This window comes from Platalea leucorodia (assembly GCF_965183815.1).
Source record: "Platalea leucorodia genome assembly, chromosome: 2".
NCBI classification, from domain to species: domain Eukaryota; kingdom Metazoa; phylum Chordata; class Aves; order Pelecaniformes; family Threskiornithidae; genus Platalea; species Platalea leucorodia.
In genome coordinates, this window is record NC_138824.1 from 70,494,080 (window position 1) to 70,507,022 (window position 12,943).

A 12,943-nucleotide genomic window follows, 5' to 3' on the forward strand; every position below is an offset into this window, starting at 1 on the left:
ATACAGTTAGCAGGTAGAGGCTGCGCCATTTGGTGATGAGATGTATACGTGTGGGGTCTTTTTTCCTTGCTGGTTTTTGGTTAAATAATATTATAAGCATGTTCAACTTCTTTCTGCAAGCTTTTTTGACCGTGAGGTTATTGGCGCCTGTTTTGGTGCTGAAGCGGCTGTGGTACTGCTGCCTCATGCCTGTGGCTGCCTGTCTGTCCGAGGTTAGGAGCAGCGCAGAAGAGCCAGGGGAAGGGCACATGTGAACCATCCTCAGCTGTGCCACGGCCACGGCCAGGGACCGCTCAAAATACCTGGCCTGGCGGCGTAGGGGACGTGGTGCACGCCGAACGCTTCACACTGAAGTGGCTCCAGTGGGTTTGCCTGTCCTGCTGACTTCCACAGGGAAGGAGATGCCGGGGAGGCAGGAATGAGGATGGCAGTATCCTAAAACTTACAGGCATTTTGGCAGCAAGCGCCCCTCTGCAGCCCCCCTGGGATGTCAGGGAATGCCGTGTGCAACGCCACATTGGGAAAGAACTACACTCCTGCTTTCAGTAGATGTGAGGTGTTTATTACAATATGTATTACAGAGTGCTTTGTTTTACTCTGTCATCCTGGACCAGTTTTCCCTCTTCTCATCCATCCCCTTTTCCCCCTCTGAAGCCATTTCTCAGAGGCTCTTTGCTAATTACCTTCCACCAGTTCCACGTGTTGGAAAAGCTGCTTATTTAAAAAGCATGAATGGTACCATTTTGATTGAATGATTGTAGGGCCAACTTGGATGCGGTTACAAAGCCCGCGACTTTGAAGGAGCACTGTGGGTGGGGTTCAACCAGAAGCGTGTCTCAAGATGTAATTAAGAGAGGCGAGCGTGCGTGGCACCGGCTCCTGAAAACAACTGCTTTACTTGTTTGCTAGCTCTCAAGCTCAAAAGCACCTCAAAGGTCAGCAATCTGCTTGGTCCTTTTCTCAATTACATCTCAAATCGGCATGCCTGAAAACAAAAGTTGAATGTAAAAAATGCTCCAAAAACAATAACAGAAATTAATATTCAAATATCTGAAAAGGGAAGAAATCCATCATCTCACTTCGCCAAGCATTTAAACTTTCAGGACTTACACGTCTTCAGGATTGTTTTGGGGGCAGGGGAAACCTCTGAGCTATTCTTATCCTGAAAGAGCATTTTAAGTAACTCCTTCTTACACTCTCATTAATTTTTAAATACATTGTTATGTGGTTGTCCATCATCTCCTCCTTTTAACAGCTTTTATTTTTATATCAGATAAGTAGTATGCTTCCATTCTATGTATGGAAGTGAAATCATTGCTTTACACCAAAATTGTAAAGACCGTGGATCACACGGTGCTGACTAGATTGCAGCCGAGTACAGAATTTTGCCTGCTAAACGTTCCTACTGGCAGCTGGAAACCAGTCCACATGGTCACCTTCCAAATCCCAGTTAATAATTACCGCTGGCTGTGCTGAGTAGCGCACTGCAGCATCGGTCCTGTTCAAAGAGCTGGGAAGTTCACGACGCACATAGCAATACCTTCAGCTTGGTAAGGTGAAGCTCAGGTCCATTTCCATAATCAAAATTCTCTGCTGAGAGGGGTCTTTGCCCAAATTACGTGGGTGTGATTTAACCCACAGCGACTGGGGTCTTTAATCCAAGTGAAGAGCATGTGAGGTTTTGCTGCCTGCTACTGCAGTGGTTATAAAGAAATTATTTAATATTTGCTGTTAATCGGAAGCGGAACATGACCGAGAGAAGGTACACTGGTCATGTTTTCGTGGAAATCGGAGTTACCGAAAATGTAAAATACAGTGTCAGAGGATTACCAATGTAAGGCGATGCAGCGGGAACCATTTGTGCAGGTTCACAAACGATCCTACCGACAGCTCAACCACAAGCAGTGCCTGATCATTTCTGAAATGAAAAAAAAAAAACAAAACAAAACCAACAACAAACCCCAAAACCCTGTAAAATTAAGATTCTGACTTTTCAGTTGAGATACGAAGTTTCAAGCACTAGCATCCAAACATCAAAGCAAATAGCTGCGGACTCACGCTTTAAGCTGTGGTCTAGGAGAAAGCAGGGAAGCGGAGCTCCCCCCGCCGCAGGCCAGGCACCTTTCCCTTTCCCTTTCCCTTTCCCTTTCCCTTTCCCTTTCCCCTTCCCTTTCCCTTTCCTTTCCCCTTCCCCCTCCCCTCCCGCCATCCCGGGCGGCTCCCCGCGCGGCACCGACCCGCGGGAGCGGTGTGCACCTGCGGGCGCACGCCCCCGTGCCCGCACCGGCCGGGAGAGCCGGGGGCCGGATCCGGGCGCTGCCCGCCCCAACGGGGAGAGGCGGGCGCCGTCCCCCTGCGCAGCGGCTGCGCCCGGCGGCAGCCGCCTGTGCGCCGGGCTGCGGGGCCGGGGGACGCGCCGGGAGCCCGCGGTGCCGTGGGAACCCCGCTGTGCTGCGTGGGGGGCTCGGGGCGCCGTGAGACCCCGGAGAGGGAGAACCGGACCCCCTCCCTCCGGCCGGAGCCCCCCCCTCCCGCAACCTCCGCCGTAGCCGCCCGGCGGCGCGGAGCGACCCTCGCCGCGCAAAGCCCCCGGCTCCGCGGAACAGGCGGCTCCCACCCGGGCTCCGCCTTCGGCTCCTCCCCGGCGGCCGGGCCCGCACGGAGGGAGCTGGAGCCGGAGCCGGCGCCGCGCCGCGCAGCCCGCGGGGGGCGATGTGACCCGGGCTGCGGCGCGGCGCGGCGCGGTGCGGTGCGGCGGGGGGCCGGCGGGCGGGCGGGCGGGCGGGCGGGCTCGGGGGGCGGGAGGGGGGAAGGGAGAGAGGCGCTCCGAGCCGGGGAAAGATGTGGCTGAAGCCCGAGGAGGTGCTGCTGAAAAACGCCCTCAAGCTGTGGGTCACGCAGAAGAGCAGCGGCTACTTCATCCTGCAGCGGCGTCGGGGCCACGGAGACGGCGGCGGCCGCTTCACCGGTACCTGCTGGCGCGGGGGGCTCGGCGGGGCGCCGGGCCGGGCCGGGCCGGGCCGGGCGGCCGGTCCCCCCCTGCCGCCGCTCTGCCCCGCGGGAACTTGGCCGCGCCGGGGGGACCCGCCGGCGGGGCGGGCTGCGGGAGGCGGGAGCGGCCTCTTTGTTCGGCCCGCGGCGGGGCCCCTCGCCGGGCCGGCTCGGCTCGGCTCAGCACGGCTCGGCTCGGCTCGGCACGGCCCGGAGGACAGCGCGGAGCGGGGAGGGCGGGGGCGCGGTGCGGTGCGGAGGCTGCCGCCGGCCGGGCCGTGGGGGCGGCCCCGGCTCCCCCCGAGTTGCCTCGGGAGCAGTTTCGTGCTTCTGTAGCCTTGAGCGCCGCTAAAGCCACTTTTATTTCTATTTCCCCTCTCTCCCCCTCCCGGTGGCTTTCTTAAACGTGGCTACGGGCAAGCTGGGAGCCCGCCAGCCGCGGTGCGGGGGAGCCGCGCCGGTGCCCGGGGCCGGTGGCTGGGGGGAGCCGCCGACGGGTCGGGGTCGGGCACCGGGCGGAGGCCCCTGGGCTCGGCGGCGGCGGCGGGGGGTGGCGGGGGGCTGCTGGTGGCGGCCCGGCTGGGCTCTGCCCCCTGTGCCCCCCGACCGGCCGCCACCTGCGCTGAGGGCCCCCCCGCCCCCCCCGCCCTTTATAACGGGAGCTATAGAAATACATATAGGACTACTGACTTCTGGCCGATACGTGCGTTATGGGAGAGGGCTGTTAATTCAGTGCTGTGGAAAAGTGGGTTCCGACTTATTTTTGCGTTAGTTATACCGTGCCTTATGCGGCTGTAGACGAGGCACGTTGTATCCATGTGGCACTCCAGGTACGCGTAGCGAAGGATATACGTGAAGACCAGGGATCCCGCTCTGCCCTCGCAGCAGTATAGGTCTGTGAATCTCCAGCCAGAAGGTTGCGTTAGGCTGCGTTGATGTCGTAGAGTAACCGAGCAAGGCATCTGGGCCAAACTTTTGGTTCAAAGGCGTCAACAACTGAATTCAAACAAACAAACAATACTTTGGGGAAATAATACAGCTTAACAGTGTAATTCTTACTTAAAAGCAGGTGAGGCTGGTTTGCATCTTTTAAAAATCAGAATTTTTAATGGCGGTTTGTGTATTTGAAAGAATAGTCAAGTATTTTTCAAAATCGGTATTTTCTAGGCAGTTTAAGAAGCTACATTATCAGGTTTGATCAGGTTTGATATTTATTTTATCAGGTTTGATATTTATTTTATTAAAAACTTTTGCTCCGGAACCGTTGACGCTTGCCAGGCGATAGTACTGCTTTCTGCATTTTTGTTTTGTTTTGTTTTTTTTTAAATCAGACCTTGTCCTAGCCGTGGAGTCATAAAGGAGCACAAAACTTCATTGTGACTTGGTGGGTCTCATGTTATCAATGTATTACTAATGTATCAATGTATTACTAATGAAATGCTAGCTGTCATAAGGTTCATGGAAGTTTTGCCATCGAGTTAAACAACCATCTACCCTCGTGTTTTCCCCTGCCCTCCTGTGTGGAAGTCATAGGCCACCCTTTTGTGATTGTAAGGACGATCTGGATTAATTTTCAGAGTTAAAAATAGCTGTTTACAGCTGCTTGATTTAGGTCCAAGACAATCATGAGGTTCAGATTCACAAATGTTAACTCCTCGTGCCTGAGCTTTCTGCGGCAGAAATTTGCAAGCTTAAACCAAACAAACTGCTTTTCTCTCTGCTTAAGTTTCAGGTGAATCATTTTGCTAAATCTGCAGTGCACGGGCTTGCATAAATCTTTTTTGGCTGGCAAAGGAAAGCCGCTCCTGTCTCAAGACAGTTTTCCGAGGGAACTGTAAATTCTGACAGTCTCTTGAACCACTTGGAAATGTTTGTAGTTAAAAGGGCTTAGAAATTAGAGTTGTATAAACAAAAAGCAAGTGTGGCGGAGCATTAAGCATAGCTGGAGTTAGATGGGTAGCTTAATTTTTTTTCCACAGTTTTTACTTGGGGCGAGTGAAATAGAGACCTGTACTGAGAAACAGTCAGGCTTTGCTGGTAACTGTGCTTTTGGTGCAAAGCTTACCTCCTGATCCTTGCTTTACATGACTATAGAGACACTGTGTTAGTACCTGCCTTTTCCAAACTGGCAGATACAAAGGGCAGTTAAGCACTACCATATTTCAGAGTATGGTCTACCAAGCTGTAGAGCCGTAAGCTAGAAGATTTTGTTTGTTTTACTGGGGAAGCAAAGCTTAAGTGAAAACAATATCCATATCTGTTTTCTTTTCCCTTTAGTAAATTGAGCCTTGGCCAGTTGCAGTTAAGTTTGATGGAAGGGTAGATGTTTCAAAGATGCGAAGGTCCTGTACGTGAAAGCAGGTGCCGTGGTAAAAGAGAATCTCAGAGCTCCTCTGGTGAGGAGGAGGAGGGGGCTTATCCTCAGGCTGCGTTAGACCCATGTGGGTTCAGCAGAGCAAAACCCCCAGAAGACTAGATTTCATACGTAAAGGCTGCAGATGGGGCAGCGGACCACCCGGGATGTCATTTGCTTTAAACGGGGTGGAAGGGTTCAACGCCTGAGCTGCCCTTGTGTGTGTTACTACAACATGGTATTTGCACTGAACCTATGTGAGGACATCTGTTTTATGGCCCTATTCTCATATTTGCGTGTTTTTATTTTCTTCTAGGACACTTCTCTCTCTCTCTCTCTCTCTCTCCTTACAAGGGCATTTTATCCATTACGTAAGAGTAAGTTAGCACAGCTGGAGGGTATATTTTATGTGGATTTAATTCCTGAAGGATGGACTAGAGAAGATCTCTCACACAGAAGCGCTTTTCTTCTGTGTCTATGTTTCTTTCTTTGAGTACTGTGTTGCAGTCAGGCTCTGAGCAGATGTTTGTAAGAGAGAGGCTATATTTACTGCTGTTATTTAATTTGCGTCCTAGCGCAGTTACTGAATGCACACGGGGCTTGCAAGCAGCGGGTACCAAAAAAATAATGGAGGCTGCGTTTAACTCTTCATTACCTGACCAGTGTCATTCTGGTTTCTGTCTTCCTGGGGGATATACTTTTCAAGTAAAGGTTTAACTTGTCACTTTACCTGGATCTCTACTCGAGATATCTGTTGGATCAGAGACTTAGGAAGGAAATTGGTAATGTTTTAGAAATAATTTACAGAAATGGAATTATAATTTTTTAACTAATAAATAATTTTAAAACAAATTTTAAGTTACAGATTTAAAAAGATTATTTGGCTCAGCAATTTCTGTTGGTTCTGGGTTGTTTTTTTTTTTTTTTGGTGTTTTGTTTTTTTTTTTTTTTTCCCTAATCGGAGACCTCTTTAGCTATCCCTACAAAAAGACTTGCGATGTAGCCATGATGAACACGTCAAAGTTAGTTGGATTTGGTACTTGCTGATATCTTTAGTTCTGAGGTTACATATTAGAGATAAGCCTGCGATGCCATCAGTAGTCAAAAATACTGTCAAATCCCTTACGGTAGAATAGTGCAAGATGGTTTAGCCTATAAGTGAATCACTGCTTTCATTTTTATTAGGGGATGTTGAAAGCTTCATTCACCTTCCTGTTTGATTAGATCGGTTCTGTGCATTTTGACAGCAAAACTGCTTGTTCTGGGAGGTGTTGGGAATGGTTTCATCACGGGCACTGGAGCGAGGGTAGGTTTTCACTCTTCCCAAGCAGCTCGCTTTGCCATTACTGTTTACACAGTACTTCACATTGCACACTCTTAGTAAACAAAAACCCACTTAGGATTCTTTTAAATACTTGTGATACTTAATACTTATTTTCCCTTTTATAAATAAGGTTAAATAAAATTTTAAAATGAACTCTTGTTTCAAGCAGCTTTTTATCTTTACTTTTTGAGATACAGTGCTGCTTTAACTTCTTGCTTGAAGTAGATCAATAAAAGATTATGTTTTGTTCCTGTTTTACCCGTGTTTTTAATTTAGTTGTGATATTTCCTCCTGCTATTCTTCCAGGCTCCATTTTCAGCTCATGGCACTTTCCAAGCTGGATGTGGTCTTAGATCATTTGCAACTCGCAGAGGACGAACATTTTAAAAAGAAATTAATTTCTTCTCCAGCTCATATAAACCTTTAAGGTTCACAGCTTTAAATATAAGATAATACACTGGCAAAAAGAAGTATCTTCTGTATATGAATCTGAGCCTTGTTATTCCTTTAATAAAAATAAATATGGTAACCACAATAAACAGACTTCCTTGAGCTATATGCCAGCAATTGAAGTAAACTCCCATCTTAGGATTTTATTTTTTTATCTTAAATAAAATTCTTGCAGGGTGATAGCTTTCAAACTGATCTATAGAGCACCTCTTGGTTGTGAATGGAGATCTGACCAGTTACATGATAAGAGCTCCCTTCCTTATTTTCCCTTTGCCTGGATTTTAATTTTTTGATGCATACAGAAAAATGGCTATTGATAAGGTCTCTGTCCTTTTTATGGAAATTAAAAAAGCAAAAGATCTTTTGCTGCTCTTTCATACTCTTCAGTCGAAACGGTACTGTAATCATCGTAAATACATCAGCTTTTAGTAGCCCTGTGCATCTCTCAAGGTCTGGGTAAATAATTTTATAATAGAGTCTATATCGGAGAAAGGCAGCGAGGGGACCATGGAGGTGGAGGGTTCCTGCGACTCAGATGGGGAATAGGTCTAGATTGCCCGTGTTCATTACATTGTAATGGTAAAGACTTGGATTTTTAGCAGAGAATGCAAATGGGTATCCCTGCAAACTGCTTTACCTTTTGGATGAGTGAAAGGCAAAATGAATAGCATATTAAAAGATCTGTCCCAATACAGTCTTCAAAACAGCTTGCCTTTTTGTCTTAAAATATGTCCAAGATGCCAAAACAAGCTACTGATAGATAGAGACTCAAACTGAGCTCTAATTTAAAAAAAAAAAAAAAAAAAAGCTTTTATTTTAAATGCAGCAGATTGAGGAGAGGAAGATGCCACAATAATTATGTTAATAAAGGATAGTGGTAGTGCTTACTGTCTGTTTTCATGGTTTTGTTTTCTTAAGGAAGAGCTCTGAAGCCTTGCACAAGGAGAGGGGGAAATCCAAACACTTTACTGAAAGCTTGGACTCTTGTCAAAATGTTATCTAGCCTTGCCCACAGCTGGAATTCAGATCGGCAGGTTTTTTTCCTCTTCTTTTTTTTCTCTTTATTTTACTTAACATTTTTTAAGGAGAATGCATGCTTATAAGCTCTTTCCTAAGAGGGTGGCTTCTCCGTCAGAGCATTTGACTAGAAGGAGGGAGGATAGCAGCGGGAGGGCCAGGCTCCTACTTGCAAAGCCGGGCACCCTGATTCATAGAATCGCGGAATTGTTTAGGTAAGAAAAGACCTTTAAGATCATCAGATCCAACCGTTAACCTAGCACTGCCAAGTCCACCACTAAACCGTGTCCCTAAGTACCACATCTACCCATCTTTTAAATACCTCCAGGGATGATGACTCAACCATTACCCTGGGCAGCCTGTTCCAATGCTTGACCACCCTTCTGGTGAAGAAATTTTTTCTAATATCCAATCTAAACCTCCCCTGGCGCAACTTGAGGCCATTTCCTCTTGTCCTATCACTCGTTACTTGGGAGAAGAGACCGACCCCCACTTCGCTACAGCCTCCTTTCAGGCAGTTGTAGAGAGCAATAAGGTCTCCCCTCAGCCTTCTCTTCTCCAGACTAAACAACCCCAGCTCCCTCAGCCACCCCTCATAAGACTTGTGCTCCAGACCCTTCACCAACTTCGTTGCCCTCCTCTGGACACGCTCCAGCACCTCCATGTCCTTCTTGTAGTGAGGGGCCCAAAACTGAACACAGTACTCGAGGTGCGGCCTCACCAGTGCCGAGTACAGGGGCACTATCACCTCCCTGCTCCTGCTGGCCACACTATTCCTGATACAAGCCAGGATGCCATTGGCCCCCTTGGCCACCTGAGCACACTGCTGGCTCATGTTCAGCCAGCTGTCGACCAACACCCCCAGGTTCTTTTCTGCCAGGCAGCTCTCCAGCCACTCCTCCCCCAGCCTGTAGCGTTGCATGGGGTTGTTGTGACCCAAGTGCAGGACCCGGCACTGAGCCTCGTTGAATCTCATACAGTTGGCCCCAGCCCAATGATCCAGCCTGTCCAGGTCCCTCTGTAGGGCCTTCCTACCCTCCAGCAGATCAACACTCCCACCCAACTTGGTGTTGTCTGCAAACTTACCAAGGGTGCACTCGATCCCCTCATCCAGATCATTGATAAAGATATTAAACAGAACTGGCCCCAGTACTGAGCCCTGGGGAACACCACTTGTGACTGGCCATCAACTGGATTTAACTCCATTCACCACAACTCTTTGGGCCCAGCCATCCAGCCAGTTTTTTACCCAGTGAAGAGTATACCTGTCCAAGCCATGAGCAGCCAGTTTCTCCAGGAGAATGCTGTGGGAAACGGTGTCAAAGGCTTTACTCAAGTCCAGGTAGACAACATCCACAGCCTTCCCCTCATCCACTGAGCAGGTCACCTTGTCATAGAAGGAGACCAGGTGAGTCAAGCAGGACCTGCCTTTCATGAACCCGTGCTGACTGGGCCTGATGCCCTGGCTGTCCTGCACATGCCACATGATGGCACTCGGGGTGATCTGCTCCGTAACCTTCCCCAGCACCGAGGCCAGGCTGACAGGCCTGTAGTTCCCCTGGATCTTCCTTCTGGCCCTTCCTGTAGATGGGTGTCACATTTGCTAACCTCCAGTTGACTGGGACCTCCCTGGTCAGCCCGGACTGCTGATAGATGATGGAAGGTGGCTTGGTGAGCACCTCCGCCAGCTCCCTCAGTACCCTTGGGTGGATCCTGTGTGGCCACCATAGACTTGTGTGTGTCTACATGGTGTAGCAGGTCTCTAATCCCCTTGGATTATGGGGGCTTCATTCTGCTCCCTGTCCCTGTCTTCTAGGCCAAATGGCACAGAAAAAGGCAGGAAAATCACAGAGTGGGTTAGGTTGGAAGGGACCTTTAAAGATCATCTAGTCCAACCCCCCTGTCATGGGCAGGGACATCTTTTACTAGATCGGGTTGCTCAGAGCACCATCCAACCTGACCGTGAACACTTCCAGGGATGGGGCATCCACATCTGGGCAACTTGCTCCAGTATCTCACCACCCTCATAGGAAACACATTTTCCTTATAAAATAATTGAGCGTGTCTGTGGTGGCAGAGTTTTAAGTAATGCTAGATCAGTCTCTTCAGCATTATTTACAGCACCCACCAAAAACGAGAGAGACTTTTTTGTATTGCCCCAGGTAGTGCCCTGTGTCCGGGTAATTTACAGGACTGCAGCAGCACCTTGTACGTCCCACCTTCTTGTCCGTTTTCAGGTGGAAAACAGTTTCAGGTATTTTCACTTGTAATGTGAGAATCAAAGCATTTGGCTCTGCAGCCTTCGGGGCTACAAAAATAGGCTTGGCCTGACCTAGACTGATGGCAGAGGACTGAGATAAGCAGCTGTGAGAGCCCTGCCACGACAGCATGCCCGCCTGGGGAAGCTGCCTGTGTGGGGAAGCAGGGGTGAGGAGAAATAACCAGTGCCCCAGGGCTGCCGTGCTGTTTCTGCCAATCTGGGAGAGCGAATGCACAGTTCAGCTCACTTCTCTTTCCCCAGTGTGGTCTTTCCCTCCCCACGCGGTGGTCCGACACCAGAGCAAGGTCTCAACATCACACCCAGGGATAAGGGAGTCGCGGGGACCACGGGACACGGACCTCCGCAGTGAAATGTCCAAGCTCCCCTCGTTTCTCATGTCCAGCCTCCCCAGAGCACTGGGACAGAGGAATAATGATTAAACAAATTGTTTCAATTTGTTTCTACATGCCAGATTGGGAAAAAAAAAATAACAAAACCAAATTTACCTAGTGGCAGTGTTTGATCTGGCAAAGCCCGCGTTGGAAGTAATGTAAGGGCTTGAATGTTGGTATTTCCCTAGGTGAATAAATGCTTGGAGCATTAGGTGTTTACGCTGAAATCTAATGTTGTCTGTGCTTATCTTCAAGTGTGGTGAGCCCTTATCATTGCAAAGGAAACACAGCCTTCCTACAGCCCTTGGAGGAGTCCTCCTTCATCCTTTTTCTTATGTACTTGCCCAAATAAGTTCTGCAGCTTTTGTTTTTCGTGGGGGAAGCCTAATAAGAAATACTCTCTCATGGGTGCTGTATTGTACTGTAAAAACCTGTTTATATAGTTTTGCAGAATTCAGCAAAGCTAGTGGCCAGTGTAAAGCCAAGATATTGAGCTGCTGTCGTTAGTGACCTTGCATAACTGACGGTGCTCTTATCCAGCAAAAATGTGGATTTTAGGGAGGCCTAAGTGGAAGTAACAACCTGTTAAACATCTGAGTTTTGAACTTTTAGAGAAACCAAATCAAGATGGTATGAAAGACCTAGAGACGTCCCCAAACATTTATGCTGGGGGCCACCACTGGCCAGCAGTAGCTTCAAGCTCACTGTCTTGGGCTGTATCCTACCCCAGCGCCTGTGGGATGAGCGGTGCTCTCTGGCTGGGCTGTAAGAGGTGAGGATGAAGACAGAGGTGGTCTTCAGTGCATCTCAGCTCTGGGTCTCGCCTTGGGCCAGCGCCGGGGTTGTGGTCAACAGTTAAGGCCCCCGCATGGTGGGGTGGTTGAGGCCAGCGGGAGCCAGCTTCCTAACCCCCCCCATCCCTCTCTCAGCAAGGACATTGCTCCTAGGGAGTGCTTCTGAGATGCCTCGCAGAGCCAGGCGAGCAACCCCTGCTATTTGGTGCCGTCCCAGAAGTGCCCTTTTGGCAGGCTGGGGTTATTCTAGTTGATGTGAAAACCACCTTTCTGCTGCAGCTGGAGCACAGGGATGGTGGGGGGCCGGGGAATGGGGACATCCATGTGTCCTTCCCAGTTCTGCTGCCTGGTGGTGGGCTGCTCGTTCAGCTGCCCCACTGCTGCCCGCCATGGCTATCGTGAGACTCTAATTGTTTGCAGATCACTGCGGGATGGTGGAAACTATGTGAAGAAGTATAATTTGGATTCAGGGTATGGAGTGCTTCTCTGCCTCAAAGAGCTGAGATTAATTCTGCTTTATTGGAGCTGTTAGTTCAATTTCACTGTCCTAAAAAAAAAACAGCTTTATTTTTATGGTCATCTGAAGTGTTTGATTTGCTCTTTTCTCCCAATTCACATGCGTGAACAGCTTAGAGTGCCTCTTGCCGCTGTTAACTCTCATTGCGAAACTTCATCCTCTGGGAAGCAACCTGTACTGTTAGCTCCTTCCACTTCCCGGGAAGAGCTTTCTCCTTTCTCGTAAAGTATTCGTTTTGTCAGACTGCTGGTTTTGCTTCCTGGGCTTGTTTTCCTTTCAGCCCCCAGATTTCTGATGGAGGAGCAGAAGTAGCAAGCAGCAGTGAAAAGCAGCGGTGAGCTCCCGAGGATGAATTCAGAGGCGTGCTTTGCGCTTCGTGGCTTTGTACTGGTGCAGGAGCCTGGCAGGATGCTGGACTGTGGCTGTAATCATAAATCCCTCAATTTGGTGGGTTTGTCTTACAGAAATGACCTAGTCTGATTGAAAAAAAGGGTACGAGTATTTAAAACGGGGATTTTAGCAGGATACAGGTGAGCATAGCCACCAGCTGCCCTTCTGCACGGCCCTGCAGAGCAGCCACCGAGCAGTCACTGCAGTCTCTAGAGACCGCCCAGTGCCACCACTTTTCTGACCTTCAGAAGTGCCAGGTGCCTGTGGCCGAGAGCAGCCGCAGCTTTGCAGGAGCTGAGCATCTTGGCAAATTGGTTTGGGTTCAGGTACTGTGGTGGTGGCCCTCTGCCTGTTTTCTCGGAAGGGCTCGATTTGGCAGATATCGTTAAGGCAGGCCTTGTTGCGCATCTGTCCAGCTGTGCTAGACTCAGGTGCAATGGAAACCTCAAGTCTTT

The 12,943-nt window shown here is 49.4% G+C and overlaps 1 protein-coding gene across 2 annotated transcripts in view; it reads left to right on the forward strand.

Moving 5' to 3' along the window:
• Nucleotides 1-2,841: 2,841 nt before the first annotated feature.
• TBC1D8 (TBC1 domain family member 8) overlaps nt 2,842-12,943 on the forward strand; it is a gene marked incomplete at its 5' end in the record, with an annotated part of 51,174 nt that continues 41,072 nt past the window's right edge. For both annotated transcript variants that reach the window (XM_082304895.1, XM_082304896.1), the window contains one exon: nt 2,842-2,968. In XM_082304895.1, the coding sequence (XP_082161021.1) occupies nt 2,842-2,968 (127 nt within the window). The remainder of the gene's footprint in view (nt 2,969-12,943) is intronic.